General features: G+C 50.9%; 1 protein-coding gene across 2 annotated transcripts; it reads right to left on the minus strand.

Moving 5' to 3' along the window:
* Positions 1 to 555: 555 nt before the first annotated feature.
* Positions 556 to 16419, minus strand: AKR1B1 (aldo-keto reductase family 1 member B). 2 transcript variants are annotated; one of them, XM_027574565.2, is made up of 10 exons: positions 16263 to 16419; positions 7687 to 7854; positions 6913 to 7029; positions 5949 to 6026; positions 5524 to 5646; positions 4939 to 5045; positions 4545 to 4626; positions 3936 to 4019; positions 2919 to 3001; positions 556 to 965 (listed from the first exon to the last, which is right to left on the minus strand). In XM_027574565.2, the coding sequence occupies exons 1-10, from the start codon at positions 16326 to 16328 to the stop codon at positions 923 to 925; spliced, it is 951 nt and encodes a 316-aa protein (XP_027430366.1). In that variant the 5' UTR covers positions 16329 to 16419; the 3' UTR covers positions 556 to 922. The 2 variants fall into 2 exon arrangements, with proteins under 2 accessions (XP_027430366.1, XP_027430367.1); XM_027574566.2 differs by lacking the exon at positions 16263 to 16419 and adding an exon at positions 15741 to 15772.
* Positions 16420 to 17618: the final 1199 nt, after the last annotated feature.

A 17618-nucleotide genomic window follows, 5' to 3' on the forward strand; every position in this document is an offset into this window, starting at 1 on the left:
GAGAGAAATGTCTGTTTCGCCCACTCAGGCAACGGCATTTTGTTACGGCGGCCGCAGCTCACCCAGATGCCGTTCACTGAGGCTTCTCTCCCCTCTTGTCTAGACCATGAGCTTCACGAAAGCAGTTCCTCGTGAATAGGGCTGCTTAGTAAACACAGGACTTGGGGCCTGCCAGGCAGCAGGGACAACAAAGAAACTTGGGAAGTGACAAATGGATTCCTGTCCCCTCCCAGCCCTGAGGGTGGTGGCTCTCAGCCTTGGCTGCACAGTAGCAACACCCTGGGCCAATCAGATGGGCCCCCAGCGGTGAGGTCCAGACAGCACTAGATTTGAAGGCTTCCCAGGTGACTCAAATGCGCACCCAGACGATATCAACCACCCTAATGCTAAATGGGTGAAGAACTGGGGCGAGGGGTCCCCAACCAGAGAGAAAGAGGTCAGGTAATCGTTCTCGTTGCCCAGCTGAGTGTCTGCTTTATAGGTATAGAGGGGATGAAGGCTGAGTGCGACAGACAGCGGTGTATTGCTTCAATAAATCAAAATAAAACGAACAGCAACAAGTCACAAAACAACTTTTATTTGAGGCAAGAAGTCTGGATGAAAGGGTTACAGTTCCCAGCAGCCAACATCCAGTCGTTAGTGGCACTATTTCAACTCTGTAGACTCAACCTAGTCAGAAAAGAGTACTAAGGTCCTACTTTCCCCAGCTGGACAAGAAGAAGGGCAAAGAGAATTAGAAGAAGCTTCTAACCTACTGATACTGCTCTTCAGACCCAACACCGAGCGGGCCAAGCCCTCACCGGCCGGTCCGCAGTTGCTGACCCACCACTGAGGGGCAGAGACCATACTACGCTCCACAGAGGGAAAGGGGCGCGGGGAACACAGCGGCGGGTCACCTGGAGGGGAAGAGGCACCAAGAGCTTCAAAACTCAGCGTTGAAGGGATAGTCCTTGTGGGAAGCACAGCTGTCGGGGAAAAAAAAGAGGAACACATTAGCTTTTCCAGAAGAGATTTCAACCATAACAGATTACGAAAAGCAACGGTGAGTGTCTCATTATCGGCAGAAATAGAGGCCTGAGAGATGAGCCGGTTTTCCAGACCGCGGATCATGGGTCTGCACCTGGGGGCCGCCACCCCCCTCCAGGCTCCTCTGCCTCAGGCTCTCATCAGTCTGCACAGGCTGACGGACCCCACCTGCCCCGGGAGCCCAGCACTGTGCCTGAGGTGGGCGGGGCGCCAAGACACGCTCCGGCTTCCGGGTCACTCAGTCTAAATGGCCGGACCAGACAGTATCCCATAGGCTGCAACAGTAAGTGGGTGACCAGACAGAGGTCAGGAGTCTGTATGTGCGACAGAGCCAGAGGGGAGGAAGGAGGCTGGGCGGTGTGTGTGAACAGGGCCAATGGCTCGTGCTGGAACAAGTTTTGGCACTCACACTGGAAAGGCTGGCTGGGCATAGTGTGAAAGGCCAAGGGTGAACCCAGCACGGGGCCCGGAACTCTCAGTCAAAAGATTCGGAGCCATTCAAAACAGCCCCATAGTCTGCCCTTTTTCGCCTCCCAGCAAGCCTGAGTAATAGGCCCCTGCCCTTAGCAACAGAGGCTTAGTAAAGCAGTAATTGCCAAAAAGAGGCAGTGTAGGTGTGTGTCTAGTGAGAAGCTTCCTAGGTGACCTGGCCTTACCCTCCCTACTCCAGCCCCAGCCCATCCCCACTAACCATCAGCAGCCCCCACAATCACCGACGGCTGTTTCTGGAGTGGCACTGGAGAGTGGAGGGAGTATATGGGAAAAGGGACCCGTTGGAAAACCACTGTGGTCTGTCAGCCCCGAGAGCGCCAACAGGTGGTGTCAGCAGTGGGAAGGGCAAAGGGAAGCGACTGAATGATACAGAGACTCCCACAGGAGAACAGACGTCACCTGGTGAAGGATTCACCTCTCTCTCCCTCACCCGACTTGGTCCAAAAAGGATTTTAATGCCCAAACGTTAAGCACCACGGACACAAATAGGGGCATTGGAAAGGGCCCGGCATGCCGGTGCCAGTGGTCCCCCGTGAGCGGTGTGTGAGTGGCCCATCTGGGACGGCAACGTGCTCACGGCCAAAGCGCAGCAGAGCCCTTGGCGGACACGGCCCCCCAGCGCTGCCAACAGCACTGCAGAGGGCGCAGGGCAGGAGAGAGAAGGCTAGCACCCCACCCCACCTCGGGGGACGTCCGTCTTGCTCAAGAGACTCACCACCGGGAGGTGGGGACGAAACAGAGGCCATATAGTGAAAGAAGAAGCTCTCAGTCCCCACTGTAAAACGAAGGCTTCTTAAAAAGCAAAGAATGAATTTTAAACTTTAGTTACTGTGCTGTAGGACAAGCGGGGGGGCGGGGGGACGACGACCACAGCAACAAAAACCAAAAACCAACCTTCCTTGTCATCTCCCTCAAATTCCAAACTACAAGAAGCCAGCGAATATGCAGCTCGAGGGGCCCCGGGTGACCGTCAGTCAGGGAGGGGTCGAGAGGCTTCCGCAGCCCCAAGCCCCAGTCTTCCCACTGAACCTCTCCAATCAAGTCAGTGTAAGAGTCCCATGTGAATTCTTCCAGAAGGTGGCACAGCAGCCACACGGATCACCTGGTTTCAGATGAGCCACTGAGACTGGAAAATTAATGCTCAAGTATGTGGCTGCTGCAGGTTAGGCCAACAATGCTGCTGGGGAGGGAGAAGACATCTAGAACCGATCTCTTGGCATTTTGCCCTGGGCTGTGTCAGGTCAGCTGACACGGGTTCAACTGTTTCCCACTGCGCAGGGATGAGAAAGCAAAACCACGAGCGGCAGTGGGCCCCACTGGGCTGACAGGACGCAGACGTTACCGCCTCCGGGGGCTTCCCTTGTGCCGCCACCTCAGACCCCCTCCGGGCACGCACTCACCTCACCAAGGCACACACCCGCCAGTTCCGGTTGTAGCTGAGTAAGGTGGTCATATCCACGCTGCTCAGTTCAAAGTCAAAGACCTCAAAAGGAAAAAAAACAAAAACAAAAAACCCAGTTATTCTTCTTTAAATAAAGGCCAAACCCAGAACACAAAGTGCCCACACAGCTGTGTGCAGGGCCACTGCGGAGCTGCTGCCCTGCGCGGCCCTGCGTGGGGAGGGCAGGAAGAAGACAACGGTCAGAGAAACGAACTGCAGGACTCTCCGGAGAACGCCCACGTGCTGGCGGGATACTACACAATACGAGAAGACAGTCCCTCCCTTCGGAGCCTCTGAGCAAAACGGTATTTCTGAGTCCACTTAAGACTATCAAAACCACAGCGGTGCTGAGCATTTCTGTGACAAGCAGCAATGGAAAGAAAATGATGGATCACAAGTGTCTCCGCCTCAGTTTACGGTGAAGCAAAGGGAAGAGGTAATTCAACAAGCACAACGCAAGGAACAATCGATCGCACACTGTAGGGAGACGCTATACAAAGCACTCAGAGGGTCCAGAGGAATTAGGAATGAAGGCTGGCCGGGGAGCTGAAGGATGCGGTCAAAGAAGGTATCTGAGATGGGCCTAAGCAGCCAAGTAACAGCTAGACAGAGAGGACAAGAAAGGTCCGTCAGGAGGGGCACCGTGCCCGTGAGGCCCACAGCCTGCCGGGGAAGAACTCAGCCATCAGGGCGGCCAGCAGGTGGGCCCAAAGCAGCCGCCGGTGAGCCTGGGAGGGGCGGCGCGCATGCGGATGAGGAAGGCCCTCATGTCCCAATGTCCAGAAAGCACACTGCTGTACACTCGCCGGCTACATCTGTGGGCAAGTGTGCAACGACTGCACAGTTGGCTACACAGGCTGGCTCCCTGAGAGGCGACAGGACGGTGGGGTCCCACACATGATAATCCAGGCATGAGACGAGAGGCCCTGTCTCCTACTCTGCTGAAAAAACCCTGGCCAACCAGCCCTGGTCTTACCTGAAAGTTCTCAGCAATGTGTTCGGGTGTCATGGACTTGGGGATCACGACCAAATTCCTCTGCATGGGGAACCGGATCAGAACCTGTGAAAAGAGGGGGCGAGGGTGTACGTACACCAATAATCTACATTATGATGTCACTTAGTCTTATATACATCCATTCCCCAAAGATGGAAATTCCAGAACGTCACAGGTGAGAAAACGGGAGGCTCAGAGAGGTTAGGGCCACCCCCAGCCACGCCAGGCGCTTCCGCGTCTCCCAGGTGTACTAGGCATGAGGAGGAAGCCATCCTACCACTTGCGAGAAGAAAAACATTTCCCAGGCAGCTAAGCAGGAGTGCTCTCCTGCGAGCAGAGATGAGCTTCCCACCTCCATCAGCAAACATGGCCCCTCGGGGCGGCTTGCAGAGGTGGGGGGGGGCAGGTGCCACCATCCCCACCACGTGGCCATCTTCTGGCTTCCCAGTCTGTGTACCTGTCTACCACCCGCTCCCGGACCTCCAGGGAGGGCTTGGCTGGGCTTGCTCGCCTCTCCCTCCCCGCTGAACGGGGCCACTAAGAAGGCAGGGACTTCTGGGAATCGTCACGGGCGCGTGGAGAGGACGATACCTGCGCGGTGGTCTTCTTGTGCTTGGCTGCGATAGCTTTGATCCTGGGATCCTCCAACAGGGAGGGGTCCTCAGGCTTGGCCCTGGAGACAGAAAGATGGCCTGCGTGAGCAGCCATCATCACCTCCACTCAAGGCAGCTCTAACTCCCCTCAACCTCAGAGGGCAGCGCACCAGTCTCCTGCTGATTTGAAGCTCAGGCACAAACTCCCAACCCTCTGGAAAAAGAGTGGCCATCTTGCTACTAGAAATGACAACCAGGAAACCCAGCAAGAGGCTCCTGGGTAAGTCTGCAAGCTGGCGCCAGAAGCATTTTCCTTGACGCTGAGTATTTCTCTCTAGCCATTTCTAACCTTCACTGATGGACAAGACAACACGATCCGGTGGGAACCTCACCAGGGCCGGTCAGGAGAGCCGAGCGGGCTGTAGGCAGTCACCACGATGCCTTTGGACTGGCAGTACTGGATTAACTTCTCCTGAGTGAGATACGGGTGGCACTCGATCTGCAGATGCAAACGGGGGGCTGGTGGTGGCATGTGGGCACAGGCGTGGGGACATACAGGAAGTGCCCCCCCAACAGAAAACGATGTATAACCACCATCTGAGCTCCCCAATAAGCTGTAACAACTGTCTCCATTTCCCAGCTAGTGTCCTCAACACAAACAACGATGTTGTTATCGATGTACTGTGGCCATGGGCCCTAAGGGTTTGTTCTGGCTTTGGCCTTTTATCAACTGCGATGAGTCTGAGGATCTCAACGTCTGCACGCTGATAATCTGGGAGAGCCTGAGTCATCACAAGCCAGGCTCCAACCCCGTCTCTCCTGTAAGCTCGGCTCCCAGATGGGTCACCGTCATTCTCAATCCCGAATCGGGACCTGCCTACTGGCTGCTCCCTGGGGGACGTGGATCAGAAGTAACTGCCAGCTTCAGAAAGTAACAAAACAGTCTCCCATGCACACCCTCCCCCGCCGATGTTTACCTGGTTAACAGCCGGCTTGTATTTTAAGCCAGGTTTGTTTAAGATCTTCTCGACTTGCAGATGGTTGAAGTTGGAGACTCCAATAGCTTTCACCAGCCCTTCATCCATCAGCTCTTCCATGGCCTACCAACAAAAGAGGAGCTGCTTGCTCCTGACATGTGTCCCAGAGGACAGGGACGAGAAAAGCATCTCTGGCTCCAGTCAGTTCAACAGGTCCTGCCCTTACTAATCGGTGCCGGCAAATTAGACCTTTGAGAAGCCAAGAGACACCAAGACAAAAGCCAGGCTGGCTTTAATAAGACAGGAAGAGCAAAAATGGTGACCAAACACCAAAATGCAGGGAAAGACATGGCAGAGCAGGTCACTCACAGGAGAAAGGGAAACCAGCAAGGGGGGAGAAAAGACCGGGTCAAGGACTGTCTTACCTCCCACGTGTCCACAAAATTGGTGTCGCTGGGAATCACATTGCCTTCCCCATCCAGTGGGAAATATTCCTTCCCGTGCTGTTGTTGCAAGAGCAAACAATCAATGACAGCCCTTCACAGACCTGCATCTTTAAACACAAAAGTTCTAAAAAAAATTACTAACTACCATAGCTAAAGTTTCCAGAAGATAATCAAGGGCAAACGCACGGGCCAGTGGGAAAAGGAAATAGGCAGACAAGTCCTGAAGCCCCCAGACACTTTTCCTTTCAAATGGTTGCAGCTGACTGTCCGATGGAACCAGCACAATACAACAGGGCTAGAGAATAAAAGCCACATGGCTTCAATCCAGCAGACAAAGCAGAAAACGGACCCTGTGGCTAGGAAGAAGGCAAAGGAGGTAATAACCCGAGTTTGTTTGGTGCAGAGACTCAGGCTGCCAAGGAATACTGATGAGGCTTCCACAGGATGGGGCCTGTGTGCAGAAGGCAGGACTACATCCCCACACACGGAAGCAGAGGGTGACAGCCAATGAGGTCTTCGGGCCACATGCAGAATGTCACCTGAGCCACGTTCGCGGTTACAGTTTGAAACGGTACCACCGCAGCAAATGACAAAGCACAGCGCTCCTCAAATTCTGTAACGTGCAATCGAGTCACCTACGGCTCAGATTCAGTAGGCCTGGGGGGCCAGAGGCTGATTTCTAACAGCTCCCAGGTGACAGCACTGGCAGCTACTTCAGGAACAGGGCCTGGGCCAGTAAGCACACACACGCAGCGTGTGCCCACCTCTACCCACCTAATGCAGGAGGGCCTGGCACACCCAGGCTACACGGAGGGACAGGGCCTGAATCAGTAAGGACACACACACAGCGTGTGCCCATCTCTACCCACCTAATGCAGGAGGGCTTGACACATCCAGGCTACAAAGAGGGACAGGGGCCTGGCCTGAGCCCTGTGTCGCCTACCTTGAAGCCGGTTGGCCAGTGAATAAGGTAGAGGTCCAGGTAGTCCAGCTTCAGGTCACTGAGTGTCTTCTGGCAGGCTCCCTTCACCATGCTCTTCTCATGGAATGTGCACCACAGCTGAAGCCAGGGAGAGAGCATGTCTTAGCCCGTGTGCAGGAGGTGGTTTCCCCAGCCAGGAGCCAGACGGCTCGAAGACAAAACCCACCCCTCTCACTGTGGCACTGTAAATGGTAGTGAGGGAGTTTCCATTGCACACCGTGGACCCTAACTTTCCAAGGCAGGCAGGATAATCAGGTCGGGGAAATCCGGCAGAGGGACCAAACTGAAGGCATAATGTAGAATGGACAGGTCAGGAAGGCCCAGGCCCTAAAACATGAGCTCTCAAGGCCATTTTCCTACAAGGCTTGGTCTCTGTGGAGCTAGCCTCACCCTCCCACCCAGTGTCCCTTTGGGCACCCAAAGCCTCCAGGAGAAAGACCATGGCCAGCAGTGGAGATCCAGTCTCCCGATGGAAACCAAGTTCTGTCCTCAAAGGTAACTCCCTGGAAAGGGAGCACCAACCCACAATCTGAGCCTCATCAACAAGGGGCTCTAACCAATGGCTCTACACCACATGACCACCTAACACACAAGGGACAGGCGAGCTTCGGAGCCCTCTATGGCCTGTAGTCAACCCGTATCCCCAGCAGAATGGCCTCGGCTCCTAAGCTGGCTCTGCCATTGCACAAACATGAAGGAAAAGCCAATCGCCTGGGCCCCCCTGCCGGGCTGCACCTTGCTGACGATGAAGAGGTCCTCACGCTTCACCACCTGCTCCTTGAGCTTCTCCTGGATGGCCAACCCCACCTCGTTCTCGTTCTGGTACACGTGAGCACAGTCGATGTGACGGTACCCAAGGTCAATGGCCATCTTCACAGCCTCGGTCACTTTGCCTGGAGGGGACTGAAAGGAAAGGCACCGGAAGGCATGGAGTTAAAAATCAACAACAAAGCAACCCAGGCAGAAAGAAGGGCAGTGTGAGCCCCCCGCTCCTCGCTGAAGCTCCTGCCCCGCTCCGACGGCTGCGGATGGCCAGCGGCTTCCCAAACCATCTGCTCTCAGACAGGGGCGTGGAACCGAGGTGAAATGCTGCATGGCTTCACATTAGCATACTCCTGACAACCACTTAATGGTAGCCTAGCCCACCCTAAAAAGATGTGCCAGAGCGGTCTCCCTTGCTTCTTTACATCTGTTGATTTACAAACCACTATATAAAAAAAACCACCCTATCTGAATCTTTTAGGTTCCCAAGACAGTAAGGAACACCATGTCCTTCAAACAGCTCAGAGTATTTTAATAACTGCTGTAAATATTTACCCAATGCCCGTTTGGTTTCTGAGCTGTCACTAAATGCCCATGCTTTACTTTCTCTTCAGTGTGGATTCTGACACTGGCAATCATTCGTTTTTCAGCAGTTCTGGGACATCATCGTAAAGTCAAGGACATTATTGATACAGATTCAAAGGCTGGTGCTTTCTTTGTGACCACGTAAGAACTTGCTCTAAGAGGCAGGGGTGGGAGACAGCCCCTCTGAGATACCAGCAGACAGAAAGGAGCTGGAAGGAGAGGGGAAATGGGCATCACTAATGTGTGGGCAGAGCTGCAAAGAGACTAGACGGCCGTCTGACCACCTCTGTGCCCAGGACAGGGCAGAGCCTGGCTGTCAGGGAAGAGGAGGCTCCTCCAGGGCTTTGAGCTTCACCAGCGCCCAGACTGACCTCATGGACATTTACTCCATCGCCTCACTGATCCTACTCAGATCAGAGAGGTGAAAAATACACACATGTGCAACAGACTGTGGCATGAATACAGTGCATTCCTCCAGAGAGCTGGGGGAGAAGAGAATGAAAAGGAAAATCCCCAGGGCTATGAGCAGCTGCAGACATTTGCTGTTTTGGCATCAGCTGTTGTGAACAGGGCCGGGGCAGGGGGGGAGATTATGAACCAGCGCGAACAAGGGTACGGCCAGAGCCTGTTAGTACACTGAGCTTGCTCACCCCCAAGGAGGGAGCAGGGGGCGGGATGCTAACCTCGGGTCTAAGAGAGGGTACACCTCCAGATGACCCGATTATCTCTTTTTTTCCGTGGAGGAACAAAGAACCTACAGGTACAGCCTTCCCCACCGTTGGAGATTCAAGGGACCAGGCAGAAGGAAGCCCAGCCCCGGAGAGAGGGGCGGACATACTCCCCAGGCCCGGCCTGGCCACACGTTGCATCTGGCACAGCAACTGGTGCAGAGGCATGACCCAAACCAGGCCCGCGGGACTCGGTCTCTGGGAACTACTACCAAGACAAGCTCCCATTCTGCTGGGGTCGCCGAGCTGGGGGAATGGAGTCAGGAGCAGCTCGAAGAGAGTGGGGGGTCGCGAGAGACTGCTCCGAGCAACATCACATACAGCCTCGACTCTGGGTACGCCCGAGGGCATCCTGTGGGCCCAGAAGTCCCCACCTCACATACTTTTTATTCTGCCCAACAGAATTATTCAGCTCCTTGGAGCCAGAAAAGTGTAAACTAGGATATTCAAGGTTGCCGAAAGAGTGGCACAAAACTGAAAAAAGGTTCACGTTATGTTTTCAGAGAAAAGCCAAGGGCAGAAATGACCAAGAGATGAGCCAGGGACACAGGCACTGGGAAGCTGGCCACGCTGCTTTCTAAAGGTAAAGAAAAACAGAAGCAAGGACTGTTGAGGAAGGACTGTTGGGCATTTTATAAATTCAGTCTGCAGAAGTTGCAGCAACTGGTGATCAGACTCCCAAGAATGGGGGCTGTGTCAAAGTTATTTGACAGAGAGACACAAGCAGGGGGAGCGGGAGAGGGAGAAGCAGGCTTCTCACTGAGCGGGGAGCCCAATGATGCAGGGCTCGATCCCAGGACCCTGGGATCATGACCTGAGCCCGAGGCAGATGCTTAACCGACTGAGCCACCCAGGCGCCCCCAGCCTCCCCTTTTTGGGGACACCTTTTGCAGCCACAGGGAGGCCACACGGGGCCATGTGCTCTGCCACAGGACTGATGGCTGTCCCCTGGGCTGACCCTGAGCAGGCAGGGCAGATCATGTCACTGAATGGATACTGACCAGTGGGGTACTTAGCACACACTAGCTCAGACTGAAAATATGACCCATTTTTACCAGTTTTGAATACATTAATACACTGAATCTTTACCACAACCCTGGCAGATAGAGTTATCTCTATAGCTAGGGAAAGAAAGGCACAGAAGGTGATGCAAAGGGTCCATGATCACAGTCGGCCAAAGACGTCAGGACTCAAATGTTGACAGAAGGACCTCAGAGCCATGCTCTGCCTAGAGGTCTGTCCTCCTGTGTGGATCCTAAGAGGCACGAGACACTGGTCAGTGAAAGGATTAAGTTTCCTAGCCTTGGAAAAATCATTCTCTGGAATGAAAATGTACTAGAGTCCACAAACTACATTTACTATTCATCATCTCAACCTAACCCTTCACAGAAAGAGACTAAATGAACTTCTCTTACCACTAACGAATCAGACAATTTAAGATACGATGAAAAAAATCACACAATGAACTTGGCAATGCTAGTATGTGATTATACCATCTCTCCATTTCATGCCACATTTACAAATGCAAACAGAAGGAGTGGTCCAAACTGAAACTTTGAAAAGAAAAATCATGAAAGTGTATTTCCACACATCTCAGCAAACCTGCAGAAAACTGTTACGGGAAACATTCAAATTACAGATGACCAAACTGTACAAATCCTACAGACTTAAATCATGTTTTAACTTGATTCTGCCAATAATCTGCCCTGTGACTTAGGCAAACCCATGGATGCCCAACTCTCTTGAACCTTAGAGCTCCAGAGTGCTAGCTCAGGCAGCAACCTGACAATGGTCTGAGCTGATGGCACCAACGGATGGCAGTGAGCATTCTCGGCCCCGGGGCTCCCCACCATCTCCACAAGATACGCCTCCCCATCTCCTTGCTTTGTAACATCTGCAGCCCGCTAACACCAACTCGGACCCTATTAGCGCCCCCCCTTTACACACACACACTTTTAAAAACCTAATCATCTTCCCCTTTGCATGTAGCTCTTACCTGTTACTTTAATAACCCTCCCTCTATTCCCTCTGCAAGGAAAGGTTATAAAATGGCATCAACGGCTAAAAAAAAAAAAAAAAAAAAAAAAAAAGTATTTCAGAGACTGAATTCCTTGCAATATTAACCACGGGGATTTCTGAAAGAGGGGATTATGTTCTTTCTGATGTATTTTTTAAAAATTTTCTCTTGTTAGCAGGTATTACTTTTGCAATGAAAGGAGGGATGGGAATGAAAGAAATTTAACTTTGGGGGAAAATCCTAGGTAAGATGTATGAGAACAGTGTGCCAATGATAATCCTAGGGTAAGGAATAGGAAACCATAACTTTTGATGTGAACTTAGATTTAATAAAGAACCAGGGCCATCAACCTCTAAAGCCTTTAAAAATACCATGATCGGGCGCCCTGGGTGGCTCAGTTGGTTAAGCGTCTGCCTTCGGCTCAGGTCATGATCTCAGGGTCCTGGGATCAAGCCCCGCATCGGGCTCCCTGCTCAGCAGAAAGCCTGCTTCTCCCTCTCCCACTCCCCCTGCTTGTGTTCCCTCTCTCGCTGTCTCTCTGTCAAATAAATAAATAAAATCTTAAAAAAAAATAAAAATACCAAGATCACAGAAAAGCCGTCCCCACGAACATTTAACTTCTTCTGATTAAACCAGCTTTTCTTTACAGAAACTAAACCTGCGTCTAAGAGAAACTCATTTTTTTATTATTAGGTTTGTTTAAATACTAGTGGTCTTACAATATAATTTTCTATTTTAAGTGTTCGTTTTAAGTGTAAGTCATTTCAACCAGACGCAAGTGTAACAGGCATTTGTGACTTCTCAAAATGTATTCCATTCACTTAGAATCTTCTGGAAGAGGAGTTGGCAAACTTTTTCTATAAGATGCCAGAGAATATTTTAGGCTTTGTTGGCCTGACGGTCGGATGCAAGTGCCCCACTCTGCCACTGCAGCACAAAAGCAGTCATAAATAATACGTACACAGGAGATGTGTTCTAAAAAAACTTTATTTACAAAAACGGTCTGTGGCTTGTAGTTTACCAGCCCATTTCTATGCCAGAAGAGCATACAAAGAAATGGGGATTAGGCAAGAGGCCCAGCCTTGATTTGTCCTAATTCCTAATCACAAATAAAATGGTGTCCAATTCAGTATTATGATTAACGAAAAGTTAGGTATTCTGATCCTGAACATGGGTATTTTGGTGACCAAAAGGGTTTAATCCCAGTTCTAATTTAGCCAATTGACAATACAATCTCAATCAACTTCGGGTAAATCTGAGCAAGCTGGCTTCCTCACTCTGTAGGGCACACAATGCTCCACTCAGCACAAATGGGAGACTGGGGACCTGGTGGTTTGTATAAACAAGGCTTAAAATCTGCCGTACTCCTAAGATTCCAACAGACCAATCATGGGGGAGAATCCAGAGAGTAACAACAACATGCTACCTCTCGTGTCCAATCTACAGTCAATACAAAGCGTGCTTGTCAATGTTTGGTGCAGATAAGCCAACCTCACTGGGCTCACGATCAGTACGTCCACATCTATTTACAGTTCTGTACAAATGATAAGGGGTTGACCACCCTTTTCAGTTGCCTCATCACATGAAAACAGTCAATCTGGCTACTCTTTGGCATCAAAGCTCATAATCAGGCTTGGAAACAAACACAAACCAACTAATAAAATTGAAATTAGCTTCCTCCCACCCAACCTGAATCAATCTCTGCTGAATTCTAAAACACTGACATCTCCATTTGGTTGAGATGGGACTGGACCAGGGCTGGCCCTGCTTGGGGAAGACTTAACTTAACTATCTTTGATCTTGAAGAGGGCCAGGTTGAGGCCCGCAGGGAGATGAGGCAGGTGAACGGTAAAACCAAGTTACGGTCTCAGCTCCAAAGCCAGCACCTCATCCCCCCACCCCAACCCAGGATCTTGGGGCTAATACAAGCTTGTCCTACTTTGGGCATGTGACAGAAAGTCTTTCTCAGCACATTTTTTTCTCCCTCATGTGTTCTTAAAGGGGGAGATATCACCCCCAAAGAGGCAAAAACTGGTTCAGTGGGGGCAAAAAATAAAATCTTAGCTTACACAAAGGTTTGTGGCCCTCTGAAGGACCACAGGACATAAACAAATATACAGTCTATCTCTGATGTTAAAATTGTGTGTGGGGGGGGGCAATTAGGAAAAAACGTCTCAAAGGTTCTTGCATGGGGCAGGGGTGGAGATAATGGAAAAGAGGTTAAGAAACACAGTTGCCCTCCACTCCTCAGTTTGAAGTATGTGCGTGTGTCATAATAACCAAACTACCAACAATTTTTCAGCTAGGTCAGAACATTTACTAGCAACAGGACTGCAAGAGGACATCAAAAGAAATCTGTTTGAACGGATTCCTGGCAAAACAAGGTTGGTGGGTTTACTTCCTGTCTAATGGGGAAGGCAAGCTTGCCGGGGAGAAACACTCGCTATGCCACACGGGGTCTGAGGCAGAGAGGCTCTCCCATCTGCCTGTAAGCCTCACTTCCAAGGACAGAAGGGCAGATTTGAGGACCTTTGATGCAAAAAGCAGATCGGAGACCACTAGAGCCCCACAAAGGGTCTGGATGGCACAACACAGATGCCATGATAGGAAAGATCCAGGAGAACAAGGAACTGTACCCGCTTGCAGAGCCTCCCCCAATTCTCACAAAGATAAGCAAATGCTTCTCAGGTCACCCCTTCTTTTGTCCAGCATCTGTGAAGAAATATGTACACACATATGGGGGTAAGCGGAAGAGTTACTATCACACTATCTGCTATCCTTAAGAACAACAAAAAAAAGGAATCCATTCTAAGCCTATACTTGTGCTATTTATTTCACTGTTACCTCCCCTCTCCCACCTCAACACAATTCTGTACAAACCTCATCTCCTCACCTCCCCCACCATCCAAAGTTATCTTACTTCTTTGTATCAATACCTATCTAACATATCTTTTGGGTACCTACTGTTTACCAGGTGTTGTAAGATGTGCTTGTGAACAAGACAGATGCTACCCTTGCCCTCAAAGAACGTACTCTGCCAGAATGAATGACCTCACTATAGATTTTATAATGTTAAATAAACATGCAGCTTTTCAGGGCATTAAGTGTGCAGGTGCAGGACTTTAAACTCTCTTTAAGGGACACCTGGTTGGCTCAGTTGGTTAAGTGTCCCAACTCTTGATTTGGGCTCCGGTCATGATTTCAGGGTCGTGAGATCAGGCTCTGTGCTATAAAATGCCAGCCCCCTCTCTCCCTCTGCCCCCCCAATCGTGCTTGCACGCACGCTCACTCTCTAAAAAATAAAAAATAGGGGTGCCTGGGTGGCTCAGTCGGCTAAGTGTCTGGCTCTTCGCTTCAGTTCAGGTCCTGGGATTGAGCCCCACATCAGGCTCTGAGCTCAACAGGGAGTCTGCTTGAGGATTCTCTCCCTCTTCCTCTGCCCCTCCCCCTGCTCGCACTCTCTCTAAATAAATAAATCTTTTTTTAAAAAAATAAAACAGGGACGCCTGGGTGACTCAGTCGGTTAAGTTTCTGCCTTCAGCTCAGGTCATGATCTCAGGGTCCTGGGATCGAGCCCCGCATCCGACTCACTGCTCAGCAGCGAGTCTGCTTCTCCCTCTCCCTCTGTGATCTCTCTCACTTTCACTAATATATGAATAAAATCTTTAAAAATAATTTTTTAAAGAAAATTTTAAAAAAATTCTGAAAATCCTTTTAACAAATTTTTATTCCTTATTTACCCTAGAGTAGTAATTTACAAACGATGGACCAAGGTCAGGAACCTAATTTCTGAAAACACAGAACAGAATAAAAATATTGGAATTCATCCCACTTAGTAGTGTTTTGTGGATCTTTTCTGCTCCAGTTATATGCGTGTGTGTGTGCCTGCATCATTATACAAACTGTAATAATTTACTATTGCCAAGAAAGTGTCTTTTCACATCCATTCCAAGAGAATAACCCTCAACAGCTGAAATTTAACTCTGTATCACGGTCATAATTCAATTACACCCTTAGAGCCCTCACTGGACTTCTTGAAGGAAACACAAATTACACATACTCTGATTACTTTGGCCAAGAAACACTCTGTGTAAAGCAACTCTTTGACCCTTTCCTTATTTCTTATATTTCCTAATCTTCAATTGCAGCTTTTAGGGTAGAGATAAACCCCACCCTCTGTTCTAGATCAAACCATTTAGCGGTGCACTCAATCCTCTCTCATTTCCTCATCAGTGTGAGAAGATCCAATGCCCAGGCCCACATTCAAAGTTCCTGGGAAAAACTGAGTCCTAGCTGTAGAATGTAATATATAATACCCCAAACCTAACTTAAAAGGAGCTTTTAAAAACACTGGGTTTTGTCCCAGCGCCTGTAATACCACCCGTCAGTGCTCCCTACTTTTCAGATAATCAGGCTAGCCTTTTTATTCCTAACCACTTCTTAGGGACGCTGGGGAGAGATTTCAGTGGTTGTTAAGGTTTCTGGAAGACCGTTTTAATACTGGCAACAGCTAACAGTTTTCTCTGGGCGGTAACCACAGGTGCCCAGGTTCTCTGTGAAGGTCTGCCCCGCATACGACACCCGCCCCCGCCCCCAACCCCGAGAGGCAAGCTCAGCTACAAGGGGTCAGCGTCGCGTGTTTGGGGACACGGAGATACATGCATCCTGGGCAAACTCGTGGCAGCTAATTTAATTACCTGCAGTCTCCGGCCTTAAGCTGAGTGCTTATTCCTGAGAGAGTAAAAACGGAAACAATTAAGAATAAACTATTTAGAAGAGAGACAAAGGCGCAGGTGCCGCAGGTGCGGTTCAGAAGCGATTCGCCGGCGCGCGACGGCCCACCCCCCTTTCGGCCCCAACGCCCCAGCTCCTCCCGATTCCCGCCCCCTGGGCAGAGCGGCGGGGCGCAGGAAACCCCCCTCCTGTGATTTTCCAACCGGGATCGGATTCCAAGTGCGGCCTGGGGATCCCACCCGCCGAGCGTCTACGGCAGCAGTCCCCCACCCAAGCTCCCGGGACGGCAGGCCAGCGCCCGGTGCCCCGGTCCCCGCGGGGACCACCCCGTCCCGCCCGGGCCCGGCCAGCCCAACTGTGGCTCCTTGGAGGCCGGGCCTCCCCGGCCGGGGGCACCGCTCTGAGTCACTGTAGGTCCCTACCGCCCCAGGCCGCGCTGAGCCCGAGACAAGCCGTGGGACGCGCGCGCTCCCGAGAGCACTTACCTTCCAGGTGCCCAGCCCCATGATGGGCATCTTGGCGCCGGTGTAGAGCACGAGGTGGCTGGCCATGGCTGCCGAGATCCGCAGGCCCGCTCCCAAAGACCACGCCGCGCCAGCTGCGGCGCAGGCTTTTAAATAGCCCGTGAGGCCTGCGGGAGGGGCGGGTCCGACGGACGACGGGCATACGCGAAGGCGGCTTCTGATTGGCCGGCCCGCGCCGAGACGGGGGCGCCGCAGCCCGGGGTCTCGGCGAGGACGCGCCTTCCGCTAGGTCCCAGAGAGGCCCGGATTCTCGGCGCTCCGCTTGCCCACGCCCTACCTGGCGGCAGCTGGGGACTTCGCACCAGGCAGTGGGGCGCGTTGGAACCGGAATGCTTCAGCGAAAGTACCAGACATCTTATAAATAAGTAGACTGGGAAGGAGTTCGCGTTTCATTTTTTTAAAAGGAGCCCCGAAGGATGCATTTGTCTGTTGTCCAAGCCAGAGTCACGCTCTTTGCGAACTGGACCAATGTCTTATCATCTATAGGAATCATACTGACCACAGGTACAGTTTAGCAGCGCACTTTGCTTTTACAAAGGTGCATATCAGAGAAATGGCTTGCAGTCTTGTTGCAGAACACCTACTGGAGACCGGAGTTCACACAGCTTGTATGTAGGCCCTTAGGGGTATCTCGGCATCCCACCCTAGGTGCGAGTTTTGTCTGTACCACTGAGCGTGGTTGAGCAAGCCTTCCTCAAAAGCCAGCATCTTTTGAGGTTAGGAATCCCTAATGAGCTTGGTTCAGAACCCATGGACGGCATCAGGTTTTCAGAAAATAAGACTGTCAAACCAAGTTTTAATAATGGAACTTAACAGAACTCTCTAGAAGAGTGAAAAGGCAGAAACCCACCGAAGAAAAGTTAACTTTAATATTGTAGCTTCAAGTATTTCAAATGAGGAGGTGCTAAAGAATAAATTGATCAGCCCTGTCAGCCAAGAAGACATTACTTCCCAAGACCCCCAAAAGTTGCTGAAAAGAGCTTTGAAGACAATTTTGGTTTCTTTTCAACAAACTTTCTCCCTGATTCTCTGTCCTACTCCAAACCTGCTCTTCTTGCTCCATCACCCTCTAATCTTTCCTAATTATGTAAGATTGGGAATTACATCTGCAGGGCAATGACTCAGGAACCAGACCTCACTAAACTCCATTCTGGTGATTTTCCACTTGGTGACTTCTAAAAAGTGCTCCCTAGGAAAAATTTATACACAACAGACTAGCCCAGATACTTTTCCATTTGACTTTTATAAAAACCTGTTAATTGGCAAATTCTGATGCTATTTGTCCATAAAGAACGGAATTTTAATTAGAACTTTCAG

This window comes from Zalophus californianus, chromosome 12 (genome assembly GCF_009762305.2).
Source record: "Zalophus californianus isolate mZalCal1 chromosome 12, mZalCal1.pri.v2, whole genome shotgun sequence".
Taxonomy (NCBI): domain Eukaryota; kingdom Metazoa; phylum Chordata; class Mammalia; order Carnivora; family Otariidae; genus Zalophus; species Zalophus californianus.

Excerpts from the sequence above, each read along its gene's own strand:
- AKR1B1 (XM_027574565.2), bottom strand. The coding sequence starts at position 16,328 with ATGGCCAGCCACCTCGTGCTCTACACCGGCGCCAAGATGCCCATCATG. Across the intron at positions 7,855-16,262 it reads TGGGGCTGGGCACCTGGAAG|TCCCCTCCAGGCAAAGTGAC; the intron begins GTAAGTGCTCTC and ends CTTTCCTTTCAG. Across the intron at positions 966-2,918 it reads CGGGTGTGTGCCTTGGTGAG|CTGTGCTTCCCACAAGGACT; the intron begins GTGAGTGCGTGC and ends TTTCCCCGACAG.